The 25,247-nt window shown below is 44.4% G+C and overlaps 1 protein-coding gene across 1 annotated transcript in view; it reads left to right on the forward strand.

Moving 5' to 3' along the window:
- kif20ba (kinesin family member 20Ba) overlaps positions 1 to 25,247 on the forward strand; it is a 119,707-nt gene that overhangs the window by 56,762 nt on the left and 37,698 nt on the right. The window contains exons 22-28 of the mRNA XM_083650736.1: positions 8,347 to 8,697; positions 9,159 to 10,144; positions 11,277 to 11,415; positions 12,308 to 12,430; positions 13,452 to 13,506; positions 15,086 to 15,211; positions 22,267 to 22,397. Coding sequence (XP_083506862.1) covers positions 8,347 to 8,697; positions 9,159 to 10,144; positions 11,277 to 11,415; positions 12,308 to 12,430; positions 13,452 to 13,506; positions 15,086 to 15,211; positions 22,267 to 22,397 — 1,911 coding nt within the window. The remainder of the gene's footprint in view (positions 1 to 8,346; positions 8,698 to 9,158; positions 10,145 to 11,276; positions 11,416 to 12,307; positions 12,431 to 13,451; positions 13,507 to 15,085; positions 15,212 to 22,266; positions 22,398 to 25,247) is intronic.

The following is a 25,247-nucleotide window of genomic DNA, read 5'->3' on the forward strand; positions in this document are numbered from 1 at the left end:
AGCACTGAGGTGAGGTGTCAAGATTTCATCTCTGAGCTCTCTGATAGGCTATTGCTTGATGTGTAACCAATCAGATAGCGCTGTGGGCGGGACATTGCTCCAGACACAGAACTACTGTAGGAGGGGATTCTTCCAGGTGCAGCAGCCGCAAATTAGCGCATTTTTTTATTAAGTTATGATATCGGCAAACAGCCAATGAAAATGCCGATACAGATCTCCTCAGCGGACTAGGAGAAGGAGGAAAGTCTGTTGTTGAATTGAATTCGTTCATCATACAGTAGCCTAGGCTACACTAACCTATGAAAATATTAATTTGGGCTAGGAGGAGCTGGAAATCCCTCTGCTCGCCTTTCAATGCGGGAGCGGGGGATTTCACCTGAAAGTACAGAGCAGCACGGTAATGTGGCCGTGCTGCTTGGCTCTGTGTGAAAGCAATTTCTGTGGCGAGGCGGCTGGCTTTACGGGACTCCTAAACGGCTATTTTTCCGCGATCTGTGTATGAAAGAGCCTACAGACTCAGCATAGCGCCACCTATTGGCAAACACAAAAAGCAGTTTATCTTGAGAACCACTTGTCCAATCGACTTTAAACTTGGGGAGTGTGTTTAGGGGGACCTGATGGAGTGCAGTGACACATTTTGTGCAATTCGACACAGCGCCACCTACTGGCAAACACAAAAAGTGGTTCATCTCGAGAACCATTTGTTGGATTGACTTCAAACTTGGGGAGTGCGCTTAGGGTGACCTGATGGAGTTCAGTGCCCGAATTTTGTGCTATTCGGCACAGCGCCACCTACTGGCAAGCACAAAAAGCGGTTTATCTTGAGAACCATTTGTTGGATTGACTTCAAACTTGGGGAGTGCGCTTAGGGGGACCTGATGGAGTGCAGTGCCGAATTCCGTGCAATTCAGCATAGCACCACCTACTGGCAAACAAAAAGTGGTTTATCTTGAACAATTCATCTCATCAACATCAAACTGGGGGAGTACGCTTAGGAGACGTGATGGAATTCAGTGGCGTATTTGGTGCAATTCGGTATAGCGCCACCTACTGGGAACACAAAAAGCGGTTTATCTCGAGAACTGTTCATCCAATCAACTTCAAACTGGTGGAGTGCACTGCTGGGATCCCAACGGAGTGCAGGACACATGCATATCAATACACAGACCTTACACACACAACACAATACGACGCCAGAGCCCCACCAAACTAGATTTGAAGGCCGCATAGCGGCCTGATATCAAGTGAAATAAAAAGGCAGACTTAACTTGAATTATAGCTGCTGCTAGGAGTAGGGTTTAATTAGTTTAACAGTTTCTGCAGTTTTGCAGTCTTTGGACTTCATAATTGGCCATCGGTTGCAGTATACAAACATTTCTCCTGACTTGGGCCCACATTTCGGTGAAAGTTGTAAAGCGGTAGCGCGTATGCCTGATTTGTTATGAATTTTCAATTTTTGAAAATTTAGACTGTAGCGCCACCATCAGGACTATTAGCGCCAAATTCGCGTTGACAAAGTTTTGGCATGGGACTGGACCTTTGTCCAAAGTTTGGTTTATTTTCATGCATGGGAAGTCCAACCTCCCAGAAGAACAACAATATTGGCAAATACAAACAGTGGCCCTGCCGCTGGCCCACCCACTAATTACAGGCCTATATGTTTTTTTTAAACAAGTTAAACTGGTGATGTTCATTAAGTTTCAAGAATCTGAATTATTTCACTAAAAGAAGTCGCAACAATAGGGGTATTTGGAGTTATTCCCCCGACCAGCGAATCAGTTATGAAGCACTGCAGAGATAGCAGAGAGTTAGCAAAGTAGAGTATAAACCGAAACAGTAAAATAATGCTGATATCTGAATGTACAAACAGGGAAGTGTAGCATTTATTGGCATCTGTAACTGTGGGGGCACAGTTTCCCTAAAAATAGAAATACTACATAATGGGGCTTTAAGGTTAGGGTAAAATATCAGGGTAAGCCAATCAGAGGCAGAGTCGGGTGGGCCATGCCTTCACCATAGTAGGACATATGTTGCTTCAAGGTATGTCCTTCAATTTAAAAGCGCGGCATCAGATTTTTTAAATTATAATTTACCCCCCACTCAAAACGGCCCCGCGATCCATGTTTGGGTCCCGACCCACCAGTTGAAAAACCCTGATCTAGACCACATTTGTCTATTAAATGGTTAATGTATGCATTACCCAACATTTAGCATAAATTAAAGGTTTTAGTTATCAAGACATGTCAGATCTAGTTACACAGATACTTAGTTAGCCTTAGAAATAGGTATTTTACAACTTTCCTAACCCATGATAACTTAACTCATTGAGTGCCAAGGACGAGTATGTTCGTCAATTCAAATACTAACGTAGAGTGCCAAGGACGAGTATGTTCGTCAATTGCGTTTTTTGACGGTGGGACGTGGATCAAAGCCTAATATATCTCCTGTAAAATTTTGGGGCATGTTGAATGTGTATAACCTATTTTACCAACCCATTAGGTGGCGACAGTGCTCTCCAGATTAGAGAAACTTGAGTAAAAACAGCAGAAAAAGCTGTGATGAAACCATTCTCATGAGAATGGTTTGGCTTTTCGCTGTCGCGCTGGGAGCCGGCGCACAACGGTGGGGGGCTCCGAAAATAGACTCTGGGTGCAGCACACTTTGAAACGCGCAGCAGAAAGCCCAGAAAGCCCAGAATCGGACGCAGCTTCATCCCAGCTCACAACCGAAACCCCAGAAACGAGCGAGCCCGATCCAGACTCCCCTGACGAGCGGCCGCCATCCAGGCAGCAGAGACTCGCCTGACACACGCAGCACTCAGAGCGAGCAGAGCCACCAGAGACACACCCACGGAGGAGGAGTTTGCAGTAGAGGGGGGTGGGGGTGCTGTTATATTGAAGGAAATTACTGTTCAGATGTTTCAGGTCAGAAAATATTAGCTTCAGAGTCAGTGATTTGCTTGAAATGTTTAATTTCACAAAAGGCTCAATATCTCAGCTTCTAGATGGAAACGCCTGTTTTTGCTGTTTTTGACCTATCTTCTCCGGCTGATAACTAAAGAACGGAAAATGATATCAATAAACTTTTTTTTGCTGCTGATACAATAGAGTCTCATTGTTCTTTGTGCATGTTCGGTGTTTACATAGTAATATCACACAATATTCTGTGGGCCTCGAGAAATCACTGAAAACGCTCTGAAACACTGGCACTGGGAGCGTCCGTTCTCCAAAAGTGGCTGGCACTCAATGAGTTAACATAGAGCTCTGTTTAACACATTCACTGCCAGCCGTTTTTTTTTTACTGTAGGTAGCTTCTGCCAGAGGGTTTTTTTGAGGATTCTGGCTCATTTTACAAGAGCCGAGGATTATTTTCTGCTTGGACTTTGTGAACACAAAGTTCACAAAAGTACTAATAGAATGTGTGCTTTCTCTGTCTAAAAGAGTTAGTTTGTAGAGTTAGTAGTTATGTAGATATTAGCCGTTGAGTACAGCATGGTTTCAGCGTCTGAGACTGAAAGCTGAGATAATCGCAGTTTTGTGAAATTCAATCAAACAGGCAGAACAGTCACTTTAACCATTTATTTTTGGCATCAGTGAGAGATCAGACATCTAAACAATATAGTTCTGAATGCCCTCTCCTTCAAACTCCTCCCTCCGTGGGCGTGTCTGGTGGCTTTCAGCAGCGTTTGTCACAAGCGAGTTTCTACTGCCTGTCTGAGCAGTGAGCAGCCTCCCTCCCTGGCAGATGGGGCTCACTCGTTTCTTGGGTTTGAGAGCTTTGATGAAGCTTTGTGCGATTCTAGGCTTTATGCTGCGTGTTTCAAAGTGTGTTTTCCACCCAGTCTATTTTTGGAACCCCCCACCGTTGTGCGCCCGTGTGCACCAGCGTGAAAGCGTTTTCGCCTACAGTATGAGAATGAGGCTCGTTCGTTTCTGGGTTTTCGGTTGAGCTCAGCTGGAATGAATCTGCGTGCGATTCTGCGCTTTCTGCTGGTGTTTCAAAGTGTGTTTCACCCATAATCTATTATGCAAATTTGCAATCCCCCACCGCCAGCTCCCAGCGCGATAATGCGCGAAAGCGAAAGCGTTTTCGCCAATCCATTTTACAGTATGAGAGAATGGTTTCCTCGCGCGTTCCCCTGCAGTTTTGGCTCGGCTTTTTCTAGTTTGGAGAGCACTGTCGCCACTTAGTGGGTCGGTGGAATGGGTTGTACACGTTCGGTGGCTCCAATATTTTTATAGGAGACGTGGGGGGCGTTGATCCACGTCCCACCGTCAAATTTTTTTTTTTTTTTTTTAAGACGAGATATCTCGTCATTGGCAGTCAACCGTTGGATTTTGTAAGACGAGATATCTCGTCAATGGCAGTGAACGTGTTAACATGAAACCTCTATATAGTCTCAAAATGCATTTGAAATTCATGTTCAGCTAACTGGAGCATAATGCTGCAATTATGGATTGGGGCTTTAATCAAAGATCATTTACTGTAGTTCACATTGACAAAGTCAGATGGGTCGCACCTCCACTGCCTCTGAAGATAACTGTGTGCATAGCCTACATCAGTGATACTCAACTTGTGGCCCGGGGGCCAGATGCGGCCCACGACTGGCCCCCCATCTAAGAGATGTTTGATTCATTTTCTTTTTGGAGAGGGCCTTTATTTATGAAGAGGGTTTACTCTGAACAGATTTGAGAACTGAATTGAAGTGACCAAACTGAATTTCTAACTTTTCTTGTTTATTGTTATGGGGGAGGGACTACAATCCACTACAGAAGAAAATAATATTATTAATCTTAGTTCATTAACTCATTGAGTGCCAAGGACGGACATGTTCGTCATTTCAAATAGTAACGTAGAGTGCCAAGGACGGACATGTTCGTCAATTGCGTTTTTTGACGGTGGGGCGTCGATCAAAGCCTTCTGCCTCTGATGTACAAATATTATAGCTATTGGATGTGTCTAACCTATTTTACAGAACCCTTAGGTGGCGACAGTGCTCTCCACATAACAGAAAGGCAAGGAAAAAACAAAGAAGAAGTCGTTATGGAAACGGAAATCGCATCGCATCCGTATGCATCGATATGCTGAAGCACGTTACTGCAGCTGTGCCTGCAGCAGCCAATCTGCTCCCACAATTGAGCCGGACAGCACATCCGCACATCCACACCGTGGAGTTGTTATTATTCTCAACTGGAAGCATCGTTGCCGGTGACAAACACACGCGGAACGCTGTAAAAAAGCAGGATGTCGATGTCCCTTCACTGTGCGCACAGCAAACTCAGCAGAGAGCCACCACAGACAGGAGGAGGAGTGTGCAGTTGAGGCGAGGCGAGGCGGGGCGGGGCGGGGCGGGGGGGGGGGGGGTGCGGGGGGGGGGGGGGGGGGCACGCAGAGCAGCGCGCAACACCCAGACAGACCCAGGCAGCAGGACAGGATTGACAAACGCAAGCCAGAATATCCGATGCCCACCAGCAGCAAATCAAGACCAGCAAGAAGCTGCAACCAGCAGCGCACGCAGGGGCCAGCGCTGCTGGTTGTAGCTAAAAAATATTATTCTGCCAAACAGAATTCCCTGGCCTTCACTGTTTTATTGAAGGAAATTATTTTTGAGGTGTGACTACATTAGAAAAGATTAGCTTCAGAGTCAGTGATGTGCTTGAAATGTTTAATTTCACAAAAGGCCAATTATCTCAGCTTCTAGAAAAAAATTGCTTTTTTTGGATGAATCAAGCTATCTTCTCCGGCTCATAACTAAAGAACGGAAAATGGGATCAATAAACTTTTTTTTGCAGATGATAGAATAGAGTCTCATCGTTCTTTGTGCGTGTTCAGTGTTTACATAGTAATATCACACAATATTCTGTGGGCCTCGAGAAATCACTGAAAACGCTCTGAAACTCTGGCACTGGGAGCATCCGTTCTCCAAAAGTGGCTGGCACTCAATGAGTTAACTGGCCCCTCGCCTCCTGTCATTTTGCAAAAGTGGCCCCTGGTCAAAGCAAGTTGAGTATCCCTGGCCTACATGAATTCCTCCATGTTTACCAATAGATGGATAAATGTGTAAAACAATGTGTCAGATAGTCAAAAGCCAGGCTAATTAAGAAATGTATTGTACAATGTATGATAATCCAGGCAATTTGCTTATTTGTAGGCTACATCTATTCATACTGTCATACATAAGTTTATTCTGTGAGCTTATACATTATAACATTTGTACAGACTACTTTATGTAGCCTAAAAATATATATAGATATTCATGAGGAGCAGAATAGAATGTATGTAAAACAGTGTGTCTAACACTTTTGGGAGGGGGTGTGTGTGGGAGGGGCATCGAGGAAAAAAAGGTGAAATTATATGTATTATTGATAAACCAAATCCTGCCTCATCATAAATAGAAATAAAAGGAAGGGAAAGGGAATACCCATGGCATTGTGTTTCTGTAAATCATTCTTAACCTTTTTCATATTAAGGACTCCTAATTTAGTTCACATTGGGGCCATGGACCCCCAATATGATGAAATTTGGTTTCTCAGATGCAAATCAGATTTTTTTTAATGTAGCCTAGATATGATTTTGTTCAGAATTCCATATACTGTATATTAGGTTGAGAGAGACAACAGAGAATCTTGAATCCTCTCCCCTGACCCCACATTGAGAAGCACTCCACCACTGACTTGATTGTGCAGAGAGAGAGGAGGGAGGGGGAGCAGAGCAGCCCAGCTGGAGCCACTCTGCTCTCGCGCTAAATGAGGAAAAAGCAGGGGGGGGGTTTTACACGGCACACTGCACGTTTTGACACGAATAACAAAAAAAAAAAAAACGAAAAACGAAAACTGACTTGACAGCGTTCAAGAGAACAAGTTGGCGGACAATTTCATGTGTTCACATCGCTGGTTCCTCAAAGTTGAAGTTAGTGGCGAGGCGAATGAAGGGAAATGACGCGATTTTCGTCGGTATAACCCAAACAAATCAAAAGGAACCATTCACCATGACGTGTACACAGGGGTTGGCTATAATTTAAGTGACAGACCAAAGGACAAATCAAAAAATCCAGTTGGGAATCCACTCTTAAAGGCGAGGAGTGACGATTTTTTGTTGTGCCGTTTTTATTCAAGCGGGCTGAAATGCTGCATTTGCTCCTCTAAACAGAGCTTGATTTAATTTATTATTTCTGCCTTTTTCAAAATTATTTTTTCATTTTGTAGTAGTGATGGTGCATATTTATCGATACAAGCCGTGTTTTTATTTAAACATGACCCGAAAGTATGTTTAATACTAGATTGAAATGAGCCCAGAATGCAGAAATCTCCCATAGTGATTACATTACAGCGTGGTTAGAGCGGTGGGTTCGTCCTCACAAGGGAGACAAACATTTTCAAAGGGGTCCTATTTTTTTTTTACAGCCTAATGTTGGCGTGTGTGTGTGTTGCGTGTGCATGTGTGTGTTTTGAACCAGTAGCCTTACGTTGTTATTTAGCGTTTCTGATGCTGTTATGGGGGTATGGGGAAGGGGGAAACATACATTTGGCCTGATGAAATCAGGAATCTGCGTACGATACGATACGTACGATACGTATCACGATACTTGGGTCACGATACGATTGTATCACGATATATTGCGATGCGATACATATTGCGATATTTTGCGATATTCTACAGAATTTACTCAAAATTAAATAATAGAGCTAAAGATACAACACACTGTGTACCACCCAGGTAGTGTAATAATATGTACATCACTTTATACTGATAAGTTAGTGGACAAATTTAGTCTACTGAGTGTTGAGTGTTACTGAACGCATCGATATGGGAAATATCGATACAGAATTGATTAGGGGTGGGAATCACCAGATGCAGAGGCATGGCATGGCCTGCAAAAAAATAATAATAATAATATCGCGATACTTGGCGTCCAAGTATCGATACAGTATCGGGAAATAAAATATCGCGATATATTGCCGTATCGATTATATTGCCCAGCCCTACTTTTGTGTGATCGCTTGTCTCAACACTTGCTTGTGTGTGATATTGCTGATATTGATTTAGGATCTTAGCTCATGATTCTTTCATTCACCTTTATTTAACCAGGAATATTCCCATTGAGATTCAGAATCTCTTTTACAAGGGAGTCCTGGCCAAGACAAGCAGCATAACAAGTTTCATATAAGCATGAGAAAAGTTTCACATAGAAGAACAGACACAAGACAGCAAATTACATCTGACAATTTGCAGTGTTCATGAAAAGCATGTGCATTCAGTGAGCAATAGTCCTTGTAAACGCTAATTGGTACACCTATCAGCTAATTGGTACACCTATCAGCTAATTGGTACACCTATATCCACTAGGAGGCGTCGGCTGCTCTGGAAAAGGAGAAGAGAGCCAGAGATGAAGCCCTGGCAGCCTTGGAGTACCAGACTATGGGAAAAGAGGAAGCATTGGCCTCCTTGGAGGAGGAGAGGAAAGCCAGGGAGGAGGCTGTCGCCGCACTACGGGAGCAGAATCAAAGCAAAGAGGAGGCGCTAGCATCCCTCGAAGAAGAGAGAAGAGCCAAGGAGGAGGCACAGTATGCTCTACAGGCAGAGCGGGAGGAGATCAGCAGGCTGGTTGAGGAGAGGGCGACATGGGTGCAGGAGGCTGACCTGCTCCGAGAGGAAGCCAGAGAGCTGACTGGCAAGCTGGAGGCCACCGAGAGAGAGGTGGCTCACAATTTCATTTCAACCCTTTGGTCAGATTCACTACAAAACGGAACGGGCGTGACTGCACATAATTATGGATAAAATCCAGGTCTTAAAATTGTTTCGTCTTTCTTGGTTCACTTTTTCTGATGCGAAATCTCCTTTATTAAGTGGATTCATACTCTTGTCTCTGAAACAGTTTCTTATGTATGTATTTTTTAGATTACTGGCTTGTGTGTTGGGGTGAGATTTATGTTATTCAATAGTTTCACTTACAGAAACCTGTAATCACCCTGATTGAGAAAGGTCTATGATTTTTTTTTCTTCAGTTTGGTCTATAAGGAAGTTGTTCATCATGCATCTGTTATCTAAGATTCAGCAATCATCATTACTTGAGTTAGATGAGCAGGTTTTATTCTATTCGATGTAAAGTGTTGTATTATCTGCACAAGAGTCAACGAGCATTGCATTTTATTCCATAGGTGACCAACCAGACAGCGAGAGCCGACCAAGCCTCAGTCAACCTCCAGGCTGCCCAGGCCCAACTGGACAAACACACCGAGGAGAAAACGGCCCAGATCCTGTCCCTGACCCAGGAAGTTCACAGCCTCAAACAGGAAGTGGAGATGTCTGCCTCATCAGCCGGACTTGAGAGGGAGAGAGATGGGCTGAAAGAGGAGCTGTCTGAGCTCAGAAAGGGTCTGACTGAGCAAAAGGAGGAGAACGAGAGGAAGCACAGGCAGATGCTGGAGCTGGAGCATGAGCTGGCACAGGCAAAAGAACAGATCGCCAACAAAGAGCTGACCTCAGACCAGCAGCTGGAGGTCAAACACAAGTTGAGTGACCAGCAAGCAACCTGGGACCTGGAGCTCGATCATTTCAAACAGAAGCTCCAGCAGCAAGAGCAGACCTCAGAGCAGCTCAGGGCCGAACTGGAGGAGGCCAGATGCAAAGCTCGGCGTGAGATCAATGATACCTCCAACTCTGCCGCTGAGGACGATCTCAACAAGTTGAACTCAGATCTCCAGGCTGAGGTTGCATCCCTGAGGGCAAAGATCGCCAACATGGAAGAGGAGGAGGAGGAGGAGGAGGAGGAGTGTACAGGTGAAACTGAGGTGGACGCTAGCAGCCAGCCAGCTTCTTCACTGGCCGATAGAATGGCAGAGACGGAGAGATTGCTGAGGGAGAAGGACGAGCGGATGGAGAGGAAGCTAGCAGAGGAAGAAAAACAATCTGCAGAGAAAGAGGCGGAACTGCAGAAAAAGCTCGTGGAAAAGGAGGCGCAGGTGGCGTCGCTGCAGAAGAGTCTGAGGGAGGCACAGGCGCGGCGGGAGGAGGAGGAGAGCCAGGCGGTGCAGGACGCCCGGCGCAGGGAGGTGGAGAGGCGCAGGGAGCTGCTGGCGGTGGCCGAGGAGGCCATCGCTCAGAAGGACGCCGAGCTGGAGAAGAGAGCGCAGGAGATCAGCAGGTAAACCTTCTCACAGTACCTTCTCCCCCTTTCCCTGATTTCTGAATCCAAGTACCCCCTTCACACGACTACAGCATTTTGCTGAGAAAACTGTGAGAGAAAACTATAGCATATAAAGCAATGAATGAATGATAACCCACCTTTTGAAGAATATAACATTACAAAAGAAGAAATGGAGTGAAGGAGTTGCAATTACCTACTGCCTCCTGAGCAGATTCATTTTAAAGTTTCATTTATTTTCATGATTCTTACATTTGTCCATTTTCCCCTTTCTCTCAAGTACTCCCCTGTAGTACCTCCACACACACCTAGGGGTATATGCCCCATTTTGGGAGCCACAATTACGGGAACAGGGTGGGAGATTGCAACCGGCCAAATTATCTTAGGTTTGAGTGTGTCTGCTGCTATTTTGTCTTCTCTAGCCACTAGCCACATTCTCCATTCATTACAACAGCGTCTTCTCACTGTGCTCAATTATGTTATTGTTTGGGAGTTCTATATGATCTCGCTTGTTTTTTGCTCTGAAATACGAGCAGTTCAGTATTCTCTTCCTGTGTCTTCTCTCATGTCACTCCCCTCTTCCGGGACCTTCACTGGCTTCCCATCTCGGCACGCATTAAATTCAAGACACTGGTTCTGGCCTACAGGGCAGTACACCAGACAGCCCCTCTGTACCTTCAATCTATGGTCAGGTTCCGAACCTCTCACCGCTCCCTTCGCACTGGTGCGTCCCGCACCAGTGCGGGACGCCTCGCCCCTCCTCCACTACGGGGGCTCAAAAGTCGCTCATCCCGTTCGCGACTCTTCTCGTCCCTGGCACCTCAATGGTGGAACAAGCTCCCACCTTCGGTCAGGACGGCCGAATCACTCCCAAGCTTTCGGAAAAGACTAAAGATACACCTTTTCAGGCTCTATCTGGGCCCTTCTTGAACTAATATATTTCTCTCTCTATTAAAAAAAAAATACTAACTAATCTTTACACTATTCCTTCAGGAGTTGTAGCTGTCATAGACTGTGTTGCATAGTTGATTTCTCTATTGCTGACAAAAATGTGTTATTGTAAGTCGCTTTGGATAAAAGCGTCTGCCAAATGACGTAATTTAATGTAATGTAATGTGTGTCCCTCGCCCAGGCTAAAGGAAAGCGCCACGCAGGACTCGGACAAAGTCAAGAGCATTAGCCTCGACCTGCAGAGGAAAGAAGACGACACTTCAGACATGCGAGAGAAACTCGCCGACTCCAAGAGACAGATCCAGCAGGTCCAGAAGGAGGTACAGTACAAACACTGTGAAGGTCCTCTCTTCCTCTCAAAGGCAGGCGTTTGCCCATTATCAATTGAAATCCTAGTGAAATGACACAATTTACTCATTTTGCTGGAGACTCCCCTGGTCCCCCTCGTCAAGCTGACGTCCGAGTATATACGTAGGTCTAACTGCCGTCGGCAGCCTGACATTGTAGTCCCATATCAATGTTTTTCATGATTCTGGTTTCAACTTTACTATGGCTCCAGATGAGAATGATCTGTTGGTTTTGGAAATACTTGTTGTTTAGTTGTTTGAAACTTTAAATGCTGCGAACTAGCCTGATTACCGTAGATGAATTTCACTTCATCAGGACCAAGTCAAGTTATGATTTGTTTCCTTGAAAAAGAATGGATATTTTAAAATGCACCAACTTTTCAATGTAATCATTCAAACAGAATGACATTTTAACAGATGGCTTCATTAAACATCTTTGATCATATATGGATACAAAGGGAGGAAAACCTCAATTCTAATAACGTGCAGCCTTCAAAAGATAAAGCAGACTTTGGCATCTGGTACAGATGTAGGGGAGCGAGGAGGTTATTGCCAGTGATTGGTCTATTCTGGATTCTTCTGTCATGGTTGACCTTTAATGGCTTTTGCTGAATATTTCTATAATGTTGGTTAATCATTTGTTAGAGCAAAGAAACACTCTGTAGACTGAGACTGAGTGATTTATGAATTGATTGTTTCCTGAAGATCTTGACTATGTAGGCTGAGACTGACTGATTTCTGAATTGATTGTTTCCTGAAGATCTTGACTATGTAGGCTGAGACTGACTGATTTCTGAATGGTTTGTTTCCTGAAGATCTGTAGACTGAGACTGACTGATTGATGAATTGATTGTGTTTCCTAAAGATCTCGACTATGAGAGACGAAGAGAAAAGTCTCAAACAGAAGCTGTCCGATGCGGAGAAGTCCAGGAAGCAGCATCAGTCCGACCTGGCCAACAGAGACAGGACCATCCAGCAGCTCAAAACAGTACGTTGTTGTTGATTGATTGATTGATTGCCTTTTATTAAGTTATTATTGTGCAGTCCAGCTCACATGTGACTTAACATCTTGGTTTAAGCAGCGAGGGAGGAGCCAAGCTAGTTTAAAAAAAAGTGACTGAATAAAGTTGTAGGAGCTTTGTTCAGGAGCGGACACAGCTGCTGGAGATTGGTTTGTAGTATTATGTGTATGTATGTATCTTTTATTGCGGTCCCAAATCCGTTATTCCATGAGACCGTTGCGGCTGCCCTGCCGGCCGGTCGCCGTGGACACCTTGGTCTCTAGTGATTGGTTACCCAATCTGGGAACCCAGTCTATTTTTATTTGAAAAATAGACTGGAACAGCCCTACCGTTTTCCCAGCTTCCTGTACAGCGCGCCTCTCCTGCCACCGTCACTTCCTAGTGGCTAGTTTTAACGTTATTAGTGAATAGCCGAAGTGGACGCGGAAAAGGAAAGCGGAAGTGACGGAAAAGTCCTTTTTCCGGGTCCATTTCGGCTATTTGCTAATAACGTTAACACATAAACACACTGCATAGAAGACGTCAACTCGTCTTACAACAACAGTGGAAAAATTACTGGAAAGTTGCGGTGCAAGTTGCTATTTAGACTGTAAACAGTGGAGCACGGACTAGGAAGTGACGGTGGCAGGAGAGGCGCGCTGTACAGGAAGCTGGGAAAAACGGTAGGGCTGTCCCAGAGTCTATTTTTCAAATAAAAATAGACTTTAGGTTCCCAGATTGCGGGGAAGACCTAAGCCCGCCCCCTCATAGAAATGCTCTGACGTGAGTGCAATCTCCGATTAGACGAGGAAATTAGTTTATGAGTTGACGATTCAGTCTGAATATCAGGCTAGTAATTGTCACTATCTTAAAAACATGTGGGGGGATTGGATAAATAAAAGAAGCCTGTGGACAGAAACATCTGGGCATCTTGTGCTACAAAGATCCAAAGCAGTGCACGGCCACTGCATCTCTTCTTACCTTCCTCTCTATCATCCATCCATTCAGGAACAATCATCTGACTCCAAGTCTGATCACACACTCTATCAGAAGGCCTGCAAAGGTACGAGAACACCTCTGTGTGTGTGTGTGTGTGTGTGTGTGTGTGTGTGTGTGTGTGTGTGTGTGTGTGTGTGTGTGTGTGTGTGTGTGTGTGTGCGTGCGTGCGTGCGTGCGTGCGTGCGTGCGTGCGTGCGTGCGTGTGTGTGTGTGCGTGCGAGATCACACACTGCAGCTCTATCAGAAGGCCTGCAAAGGTATGATAACACCTGTGTGTGTGTATGTGTCTGTGTGTGTGTGTGGGACCAGTAGCCTTTTGTTGTTATTTACCCTTTCTGATGCTATTGCATGGTTAAATCAGCTAATGTTACTTAATGGGGGGGTTAGTTTCCACAGTGGAGGTTTGGTACATACTGGTTTGGTACATACTGGTACTTGGTCTGAAAAGTTTGGGAGCCCCTGCAATAGAACAGTGATTCCTAACCTCTTTTTTTTTTTTTTGCTTATATACCACCTTGAACAGTGAACAGTGAATGTGTTTTGCACCATGTTCACATGTATGACTATGGTATGACTGTCTGCAAGCTTTTTTTGTCTGTGACTTCAAATGTACTATTACACATGTGATGTCTGACTGTTTTCTACATACAACTGCAAAGTCACTGTCACAGGCGTGCACCAAAGATACCTTCATTCATACTCCTGGTTGGGATGGAAACACTGCACTCGAGAGGAAATGCATTTTGCCCTTATCTGTGTTGAGTTTGCTACTGATAATGGCAAAAAAAACAACTAAAAAGCCCAAACACCGGCAGTTCAGTGAAACATATATTTTGTATAGATTTACTTGTATGTAATCATGAACACGCATGAGTGAGGGGTACTATTGTCATGGAAAAACAGCTCAAGTGGTACATAACACAAAAAAGGTTGGGAACCACTGGTCTAGTGGAATCAGCTTATAGTTTAAGTTTGTTTTATTACGATCACCATTAGCTACAGTAGCTGCAGCAGCTTCTCTTCCTGGGGGCCACACGCCTAGATGTTCTTAGGAGTACAGTATTAACCCTAACATACATGTCTGTCTGTCTGTGTGAGGTCACTGTGTTTGAAACAGCTGGAGGCCTATATTACTGTATGGATTTCTAAAGTCAATAACATCCAGTAAATAGCGAAGCTTTATATGTACTGTATTAATGTAATTCATGTACAAAATGTCAGTTAGATGGTAATCTGCATGAGAAATAAAGAAAAAGTAAAAAATCGGTTCATGATCATCTGCTTATAGTGATCAATTGGACCTCTTCCAAAGTGAGCACTATAAGAGGAGTGCACTGTATCTCACTACTAGAATGCAGAGGGGTTCTGTGCGGCGCACGCTTGCTGCACAATTGATCCCGCATACGCAGTTGAACACGGAGCGTTCTAGAAATGAGCAGAGCTAGAAATTCTCAAATGTGAATTATAGTCTTTATAGTAAACAAAGGTGTGTGTGTGTGTGTGTGTGTGTGTGTGTGTGTGTGTGTGTGTGTGTGTGTGTGTGTGTGTGTGTGTGTGTGTGTGTGTGTGTGTGTGTGTGTGTGTGTGTGTGTGTGTGTGCGCGTGCGCGTGCGTGTGTGTGCGTGCGCATGGGTTTGTTCCAGACCTGGAAGCCAAGCAGATTGTGTTGGAGGATATGCGTTTGGCTCTGACGGAGCAGGAGGAGACACAGGAGCAGATGGAGCAGGTCCTGGAGGAGAGACTAGTCCTCATCCAGGAACTAACCGACGGTAAGACACAGGGTCCCGAAATCAACATCCACCACCCGCCGAGCACTGGTGTCGCTCGTCATGGCCCCTCCCCTTCCACTTCCTTCATGCTGCTCTTTTTATCACCACCCATTAAAGGAGCGCTGCAACATTTTGGGAGATTCACCAATTTGCCATATTCCCGATAGTAATAGCGTGGTGAGTTAGTACATGTGATGGTAATAGCGTGGTGAGTTAGTACATGTGATAGTAATAGCGTGGTGAGTTAGTACATGTGATAGTAATAGCGTGGTGAGTTAGTACATGTGATAGTAATAGCGTGGTGAGTTAGTACATGTGATGGTAATAGCGTGGCGAGTTAGTACATGTGATGGTAATAGCGTGGTGAGTTAGTACATGTGATAGTAATAGCGTGGTGAGTTAGTACATGTGATGGTAATAGCGTGGCGAGTTAGTACATGTGATAGTAATAGCGTGGTGAGTTAGTACATGTGATAGTAATAGCGTGGTGAGTTAGTACATGTGATAGTAATAGCGTGGTGAGTTAGTACATGTGATAGTAATAGCGTGGTGAGTTAGTACATGTGATAGTAATAGCGTGGTGAGTTAGTACATGTGATAGTAATAGCGTGGTGAGTTAGTACATGGGATAGTAATAGCGTGGTGAGTTAGTACATGTGATAGTAATAGCGTGGTGAGTTAGTACATGTGATAGTAATAGCGTGGTGAGTTAGTACATGTGATAGTAATAGCGTGGTGAGTTAGTACATGTGATGGTAATAGCGTGGCGAGTTAGTACATGGGATAGTAATAGCGTGGTGAGTTAGTACATGTGATAGTAATAGCGTGGTGAGTTAGTACATGTGATAGTAATAGCGTGGTGAGTTAGTACCTGTGATAGTAATAGTGTGGTGAGTTAGTACATGTGATGGTAATAGCGTGGTGAGTTAGTACATGGGATAGTAATAGCGTGGTGAGTTAATACATGTGATAGTAATAGCGTGGTGAGTTAGTACATGGGATAGTAATAGTGTGGTGAGTTAGTACATGTGATAGTAATAGCGTGGTGAGTTAGTACATGTGATAGTAATAGCGTGGTGAGTTAGTACATGTGATAGTAATAGCGTGGTGAGTTAGTACATGTGATGGTAATAGCGTGGTGAGTTAGTACATGTGATAGTAATAGCGTGGTGAGTTAGTACATGTGATAGTAATAGCGTGGTGAGTTAGTACATGTGATAGTAATAGCGTGGTGAGTTAGTACATGTGATAGTAATAGCGTGGTGAGTTAGTACATGTGATAGTAATAGCGTGGTGAGTTAGTACATGTGATAGTAATAGCGTGGTGAGTTAGTACATGTGATAGTAATAGCGTGGTGAGTTAGTACATGGGATAGTAATAGCGTGGTGAGTTAGTACATGTGATAGTAATAGCGTGGTGAGTTAGTACATGTGATAGTAATAGCGTGGTGAGTTAGTACATGTGATAGTAATAGCGTGGTGAGTTAGTACATGTGATGGTAATAGCGTGGCGAGTTAGTACATGGGATAGTAATAGCGTGGTGAGTTAGTACATGTGATAGTAATAGCGTGGTGAGTTAGTACATGTGATAGTAATAGCGTGGTGAGTTAGTACCTGTGATAGTAATAGTGTGGTGAGTTAGTACATGTGATGGTAATAGCGTGGTGAGTTAGTACATGGGATAGTAATAGCGTGGTGAGTTAGTACATGTGATAGTAATAGCGTGGTGAGTTAGTACATGTGATAGTAATAGCGTGGTGAGTTAGTACATGTGATGGTAATAGCGTGGCGAGTTAGTACATGTGATAGTAATAGCGTGGTGAGTTAGTACATGTGATAGTAATAGCGTGGTGAGTTAGTACATGTGATAGTAATAGCGTGGTGAGTTAGTACATGTGATGGTAATAGCGTGGTGAGTTAGTACATGTGATAGTAATAGCGTGGTGAGTTAGTACATGTGATAGTAATAGCGTGGTGAGTTAGTACATGTGATAGTAATAGCGTGGTGAGTTAGTACATGTGATAGTAATAGCGTGGTGAGTTAGTACATGTGATAGTAATAGCGTGGTGAGTTAGTACATGTGATAGTAATAGCGTGGTGAGTTAGTACATGTGATGGTAATAGCGTGGTGAGTTAGTACATGGGATGGTAATAGCGTGGTGAGTTAGTACATGTGATAGTAATAGCGTGGTGAGTTAGTACATGTGATAGTAATAGCGTGGTGAGTTAGTACATGGGATAGTAATATAGAGCTGTCGCGATTCCTCGAGTACCTCGAATAATTAAATTGATCAAGGCCAAAATGATTCGCCTCGACACGGCATTTAGAGAGACTGTTTCTCACGGACGCTTACTGGTGTGGCACAGCGCTCTTCCTGTGTAAACACGTGAGGACACAGACAGACCAGAGAGCAGCTATAGCGACTAGCGAGCGGACCCCGCAAAATGGAACGAGGCGACGGAGAAAGCAGACAGGAGGAGCCGGGAAGGGAAGAACCAGGGCCGAAAAAGCGACCGAAACTGTCTAAAGTGTGGGATCATTTCACGCTGAAAAAGGACACGAACTCAGTGGTGTGCAAGTACTGTAAGACGATCCTTGCATATCACAACAGTACCTCGTCAATGCTTCAGCACCTGAACCGTAAACATCCAGTCTACGCATCCACCAGCGCATCTACGTCGAGCGGAGCAAGGTAACGTAACGTTAACTATACACAACGCTAATGTAAATGTATGCTAATGATTGCTACTTGATATTAAGACTAGTAGTAGTTGTGCTGCTGGCTTGCCACGTTGCCAATATGACTATTAGTAACTGCATTCACGCTGCATTTCTTTGATGTGGCTTGCCGTTTTCTGTGAGAAATACAAAGCTCAACCTAACGTTAACCTAACGTTAGCGGCTAATTTAACAGCGTTGTGTGTGTGTGTGTGTGTGTGTGTGTGTGTGTGATCACACTAGCCTGTTGGTGTGTGAGAGTGAGTGTGTGTGTGTGAGAGAGAGAGAAAGAGTGTGTATGTGGAGAATGTACATTTACACACCCTAGACCGGTCGACTCTTCTCATGATGATTGCAAACAACTATTTAATTGGTGCATTTTAGGCTCCAATTATTACACCACCTGACCTGTTATCTTGCTATTCTGATATTTGTGTCAATAATAGGCAACAGGTCTAGGGTGTGTAAATGCGCATTCTCCAGTTTTGTTATGAACTTACCTAATAAATATCAATATTAATTATTATTTCACCTCTTTTTCAGCGGATCACAGCGTACAATGGACAGCTTTATAAGGACGGGTCCATCATGTTCAAGTGAACAAGCAGCTGAGTTCAGCAATAGCATTTTGAATATGATTGTGACAGACATGCGCCCTCTGTCCATGGTGGAAGATAAAGGATTCAGAAAGATGATTTCGAGTTTCAACCCGAACTACACACTTCCCTCAAGGACCTTCTTCACGAATAAGATGGAGAAAAAGTATGAGGAGGTCAAAGGCAAGTTGATCGAGAGGCTTAAGACGCCAAACATGATGGCACTCACTACTGACATTTGGACAAGTGTAGCGACAGAGGCCTATATGGGGGTGACGTGTCACTTTCTGAGAGAGGATTGGGAAATGGAGTCCCACTGCCTTACAACCATGCCCCTTGAAGAGAGACACACGGGTGCACATATTGCAGAGTGGATTGAAGAGGTTATGTAGGCAGTGAAGGAGAGAGGAAGTGAAGTGGTGAAGGGTTAAAGGAAGTAGGCAGTGAAGGAGAGAGGAAGTGAAGTGGTGAAGGGTTAAAGGAAGTAGGCAGTGAAGGAGAGAGGAAGTGAAGTGGTGAAGGGCTAAAGGAAGTAGGCAGTAAAGGAGAGAGGAAGTGAAGTGGTGAAGGGCTAAAGGAAGTAGGCAGTGAAGGAGAGAGGAAGTGAAGTGGTGAAGGGTTAAAGGAAGTAGGCAGTGAAGGAGAGAGGAAGTGAAGTGGTGAAGGGCTAAAGGAAGTAGGCAGTGAAGGAGAGAGAGTGTTGTGAGGGACTTGGATTTTTTTTTCTTCAATATTTTATATATAAAAAAATCAGCCCTCAAAGTCTTGGGACTTGACTTGGACTTGAGCTGAAGAAGACACTAGTTTAATACACACCAGTATGTGTAGAGACATTTATTTTTATTTATTTTATTTTTTAGGCACTGCTTAGCAAGGCAAGGCCCAGATTACGTCACCTCGCTCAATAATGACAGAAAAAAGAAAAAAAAGCACTGGTTGGGTTCATGTTAAAACTAAAGCAGTAAATATGTGCAATTACCTTGAGTTAATAAATACAGTTTTCTACAATTTAACTTGGTTGTGGTTTCCCCCTTTTTGCATGCAAGTTTGAAAGTGTTCCAATATAAACCACTAATGTGTGTACTCTTCCATTTTCCTTTGTTGTGAAGCTATCATACAGCGACCAGCGTGCTTGTGCACAGTTTACTGACATCACATTACAGGATTTCTGGGTCTTAAAGTTCAAATGTTTCAGTTATCTCCCGCTGCCATTTGGAAGCAGCAATGTGTGAAGTTGCCTCATGCAGCTGTAAGGTAAATGAACGATGTAAACTAGCTAGTAAGCCATTCATTCATAATATTTAACGGTTGCTGTACACTGGAAGAACTCAAACGTCAGGTTGAAAAGATGACACTGCCAGTTCTATGCAATTTAAAAATAAAAATGTTGTTTTTTCTAAGAAAGAAACTAATGTAGTTGTTTATTTGAAGAGATTTATCTTATTTTTTGGTGTATAGTTACGATAAGCCTTTGAAAACACAAAAAAGGGTTCTTATCCGATTACTCGATTAATCGATGGATTATTCGGTAGAATACTCGATTACTAAAATAATCGATAGTTGCAGCTCTATAGTAATAGCGTGGTGAGTTAGTACATGTGATAGTAATAGCGTGGTGAGTTAGTACATGTGATAGTAATAGCGTGGTGAGTTAGTACATGTGATAGTAATAGCGTGGTGAGTTAGTACATGTGATAGTAATAGCGTGGTGAGTTAGTACATGTGATAGTAATAGCGTGGTGAGTTAGTACATGTGATAGTAATAGCGTGGCGAGTTAGTACATGTGATAGTAATAGCGTGGTCAGTTAGTACATGTGATAGTAATAGCGTGGCGAGTTAGTACATGTGATGGTAATAGCGTGGTGAGTTAGTACATGTGATAGTAATAGCGTGGTGATTTAGTACATGTGATAGTAATAGCGTGGCGAGTTAGTACATGTGATAGTAATAGCGTGGCGAGTTAGTACATGTGATAGTAATAGCGTGGCGAGTTAGTACATGTGATAGTAATAGCGTGGTGAGTTAGTACATGTGATAGTAATAGCGTGGCGAGTTAGTACATGTGATAGTAATAACGTGGCGAGTTAGTACATGTGATAGTAATAGCGTGGCGAGTTAGTACATGTGATAGTAATAGCGTGGCGAGTTAGTACATGTGATAGTAATAGCGTGGCGAGTTAGTACATGTGATAGTAATAGCGTGGCGAGTTAGTACATGTGATAGTAATAGCGTGGCGAGTTAGTACATGTGATAGTAATAGCGTGGTGAGTTAGTACATGTGATAGTAATAGCGTGGTGAGTTAGTACATGTGATAGTAATAGCGTGGCGAGTTAGTACATGTGATAGTAATAGCGTGGCGAGTTAGTACATGTGATAGTAATAGCGTGGTGAGTTAGTACATGTGATAGTAATAGCGTGGTGAGTTAGTACATGTGATGGTAATAGCGTGGTGAGTTAGTACATGTGATGGTAATAGCGTGGTGAGTTAGTACATGTGATGGTAATAGCGTGGTGAGTTAGTACATGTGATAGTAATAGCGTGGTGAGTTAGTACATGTGATAGTAATAGCGTGGTGAGTTAGTACATGTGATAGTAATACCGTGGTGAGTTAGTACATGTGATAGTAATAGCGTGGTGAGTTAGTACATGTGATAGTAATAGCGTGGTGAGTTAGTACATGTGATAGTAATAGCGTGGTGAGTTAGTACATGTGATAGTAATAGCGTGGTGAGTTAGTACATGTGATAGTAATAGCGTGGTGAGTTAGTACATGTGATAGTAATAGCGTGGTGAGTTAGTACATGGGATAGTAATAGCGTGGTGAGTTAGTACATGGGATAGTAATAGCGTGGTGAGTTAGTACATGTGATAGTAATAGCGTGGTGAGTTAGTACATGTGATAGTAATAGCGTGGTGAGTTAGTACATGTGATAGTAATAGCGTGGTGAGTTAGTACATGTGATAGTAATAGCGTGGTGAGTACATGTGATGATGTGAGTGATAGTAAAAATACAAAGAAAACGCACAGGTGAAGAGAAGGGTATATACTGTATCTTCTCGGGACGATGCCGTTTTCCCTAGATTTGCTAGAAAGATGAATATTTCAGCTTTTTCGCCAACTAGGGTGCCGAATAGATGATTTCACTAGGTTGCCTGTACAGTACAATAGTAAGGATTTTGAATCAAAACAACCACAATCCAAGTCAGAAACACAACATCATATTATGCTCTGAGCCTGTTAGAATCCAAAATCCTTACTACCAACACGTAACGAGCCTTTACTCCACTACTGTACTGTACTATGCTGTACTGTACTGTGCTGTACTGTACTATGCTGTACTGTTCAGTATTGTGCTGTGCTGTACTGCACTGTACGGTCAACCTTGTGACATCATCTAGCAGTGCCGTAGTTATTGACATATTGTTCATCTTTCAAGCAAATCTAGGTAAATGTCAGACTTGAAAGCAGTGTCCTGTCTTTTCTGAAGTGAAATGCAAATGAACTAGAGTCATATGATCAAATGTTGCATGTCCTCTTTAAAGGCAACAACATTAAGGACAGGATTTGCAGCATAACAAGAGATGCAGTTGAATTTAGCCGTCTTAACATTGTCTAATAGAAAGTTAAGCCTCTGAAAAAAACTTCCATTTACCTGAAAACAATGTGATGGATTGCATCGACACTAGTAAGTGTCTCATGTCTTCCTTTCCTCGTCCTCTTCCAACCATTTCAGAGGTGGACAAGCTAAAAACGATGTTACACGAGCAAGACGGCGGGAAAGGCACGCCCCCTCAGAGCGATAGCCAATCAGATGACCTCAAACTGGCCAAACAGGAAGCTGCCCGAGCTCAGGACAGCTTGAAGGTACTGAAGGGAGGCGGTTCTTAAACCCCTGAGACCCACACACACACACACACACACACACCAACCCTCGAATGATGGACATTTGACCTCAAACTAGAAATGAGTTGAAACTAGGGCTGGGTATTGGCAAGGATCTCACGATACGATACGTATCACGATACTTGGGTCACGATACGATTGTATCACGATATATTGCGATGCGATAGATATTGCGATATTCTACAGAATTTACTCAAAATTAAATAATAGAGCTAAAGATACAACACACTGTGTACCACCCAGGTAGTGTAAATAATATGTCTTTATACTGATAAGTTAGTGGACAAATTTAGTCAAAACTACTGAGTGTTGAGTGTTACTGAACGCATCGATATGGGAAACATCGATACACTATCGATTAGGGGTGGGAATCACCAGATGCAGAGGCATGGCATGGCCTGCAAAAAAAAAAAAATAATATCGCGATACTTGGCGTCCATGTATCGATACCGTATCGGGAAATAAAATATTGCGATATATTGCCGTATCGATTATATTGCCCAGTCCTAGTTGAAACTCATTCATCATGGTCCTAAGCATGAACTTCCCCCCATTCAAATGCTGAAAGAGAAGTGCAGAAGAACGTATGCTGTCATATTTCACAGGCCCATTTTTGTCAGTGTCATCTATCTATCCCCTCAGAGATCCCTCAAAATGGACTTAAATTCCCTCATTATGCAAAGGGTACATAAAAATGTAATAAATGATACCAGGCTTGATGTTTGTCGGGCGCTATGTGAGGATCTGCTAAACTGGTCTTTAAAGGTCCCACCGTGTGAAAAACAAGATTCCCTTGCTTCTTTGCTTATAAACATCATGAGGGCCTTTCACACTACTTGCTCTTAGTCGGGCGCTATCTAAGCCCTGGGCTAAGATAGCCCCAGGCTAACTTAGCCCCTTTTCACACACGGCATTGTTAACCCAGGTTAACCTAAAACCAGGGCTATGTGATTCACATTGTTTCCTTGGCCCCGTCTCTGGCCCTGTTTCACACAAAAGTTGCTGTGTTTAGCTGGAAAGTCGGGCTTAACCCTGCTGCAGAGCAGGGCCAGCTAGCCGGGGCTGAAGTCGGGGGTTAGCCCACTTTGGTGTGGGCCAGGATTGTGCCAGTGTGAAAGCTACCTTAGCCCTGGGCTAACAGCTCTTGTAGCCCCAGGCTAATAGACTGACTAGTGTGAAAAGCCCTACGGAAGTCTCAAAGCACATGGTCCCCGGATAAAGCCACACCAGCCAAAGTGCCTCAGCCATTTTGACTCCTCATTTGCCCGCTTACAGTGCTGCCCCACCCACTTACAGTGCTGCCCCACCCACTTACAGTGCTGCCCCACCCACTTACAGTGATGCCCCGCCCACTTACAGTGCTGCCCCGCCCACTTACAGTGCTGCCCCACCCACTTACAGTGCTGCCCCGCCCACTTACAGTGCTGCCCCGCCCACTTACAGTGCTGCCCCGCCCACTTACAGTGCTGCCCCACCCACTCACAGTGCTGCCCCACCCACTTACAGTGCTGCCCCACCCACTTACAGTGCTGCCCTGCCCACTTGCAGTGTTGCCCCGCCCACTTACAGTGCTGCCCCACCCACTCACAGTGCTACCCCGCCCACTTACAGTGCTGCCCCACCCACTTACAGTGCTGCCCCACCCACGTACAGTGCTGCCCCACCCACTTACAGTGCTGCCCCACCCACTTACTGTGCTGCCCCACCCACTTACTGTGCTGCCCCACCCACTTACAGTGCTGCCCCAACCACTCACAGTGCTGCCCCACCCACTTACAGTGCTGCCCCACCCACTCACAGTGCTGCCCCACCCACTCACAGTGCTGCCCCACCCTCTTACAGTGCTGCCCCACCCACTTACAGTGCTACCCCGCCCACTTACAGTGCTGCTCCACCCACTTACTGTGCTGCCCCACCCACTTACAGTGCTGCCCCACCCACTCACAGTGCTGCCCCACCCACTTACAGTGCTGCCCCACCCACTTACAGTGCTGCCCCACCCACTTACAGTGCTGCCCCACCCACTCACAGTGCTGCCCCACCCACTCACAGTGCTGCCCCACCCACTTACAGTGCTGCCCCGCCCGCTTACAGTGCTACCCCGCCCGCTTACAGTGCTGCCCCGCCCACTTACAGTGCTGCCCCGCCCACTTACAGTGCTGCCCCACCCGCTGAATGTGGAAGACAATCAACTGCACCAAAGATGGATCTATCCTAGCCCCGAATCGAGACTCGTTCTGTTAGCTTCCGCTACCGCTCGCTGCCAGAACCACTCTGGTCGAAAGCTCGGTAAAAATTTATATCAGAATAATATCAGATTCTGAAATGATCACCATATGAAAGTATGAGCGGGGGGGAGCCCAGCGTACCACCAGTGGGACCCCTACAACAGGTTGAGAACCATTGTTATAACCTTGCCTTTACCTAGAACTAGGGATGTCCCGATCCGATCACGTGATCGGAAATCGGGGCCGATCACGTGATTTTCAACTGATCCGGAATCGGGGGGAAGAGATCGGATTTTTATGTATAAAAACGTCACAAAACAAATATGCCAATTCTCACATTTCAGTCATCCAAATAAACAATCTGTCATTTATTTTATCATTGCAATTTGTCATATTCATCGTAAACACGAGCCCTCTTGCACGCAGCAACACGCAGTTTTAACTTTAGTAGTGGGGAGTGACGAGTGAGCATTGATAAGAAGCGAACTAATCCGTTGCAACAGCGCACAAGAGATTGGCCATTTTGGGGCGCAACAAACCTCTCTGTGCTATTGTCCTGTTGTTTGCGGCGCCAAAATGGCCG

Source organism: Poromitra crassiceps (genome assembly GCF_964638095.1).
Source record: "Poromitra crassiceps genome assembly, chromosome: 14".
Classification (NCBI taxonomy): domain Eukaryota; kingdom Metazoa; phylum Chordata; class Actinopteri; order Beryciformes; family Melamphaidae; genus Poromitra; species Poromitra crassiceps.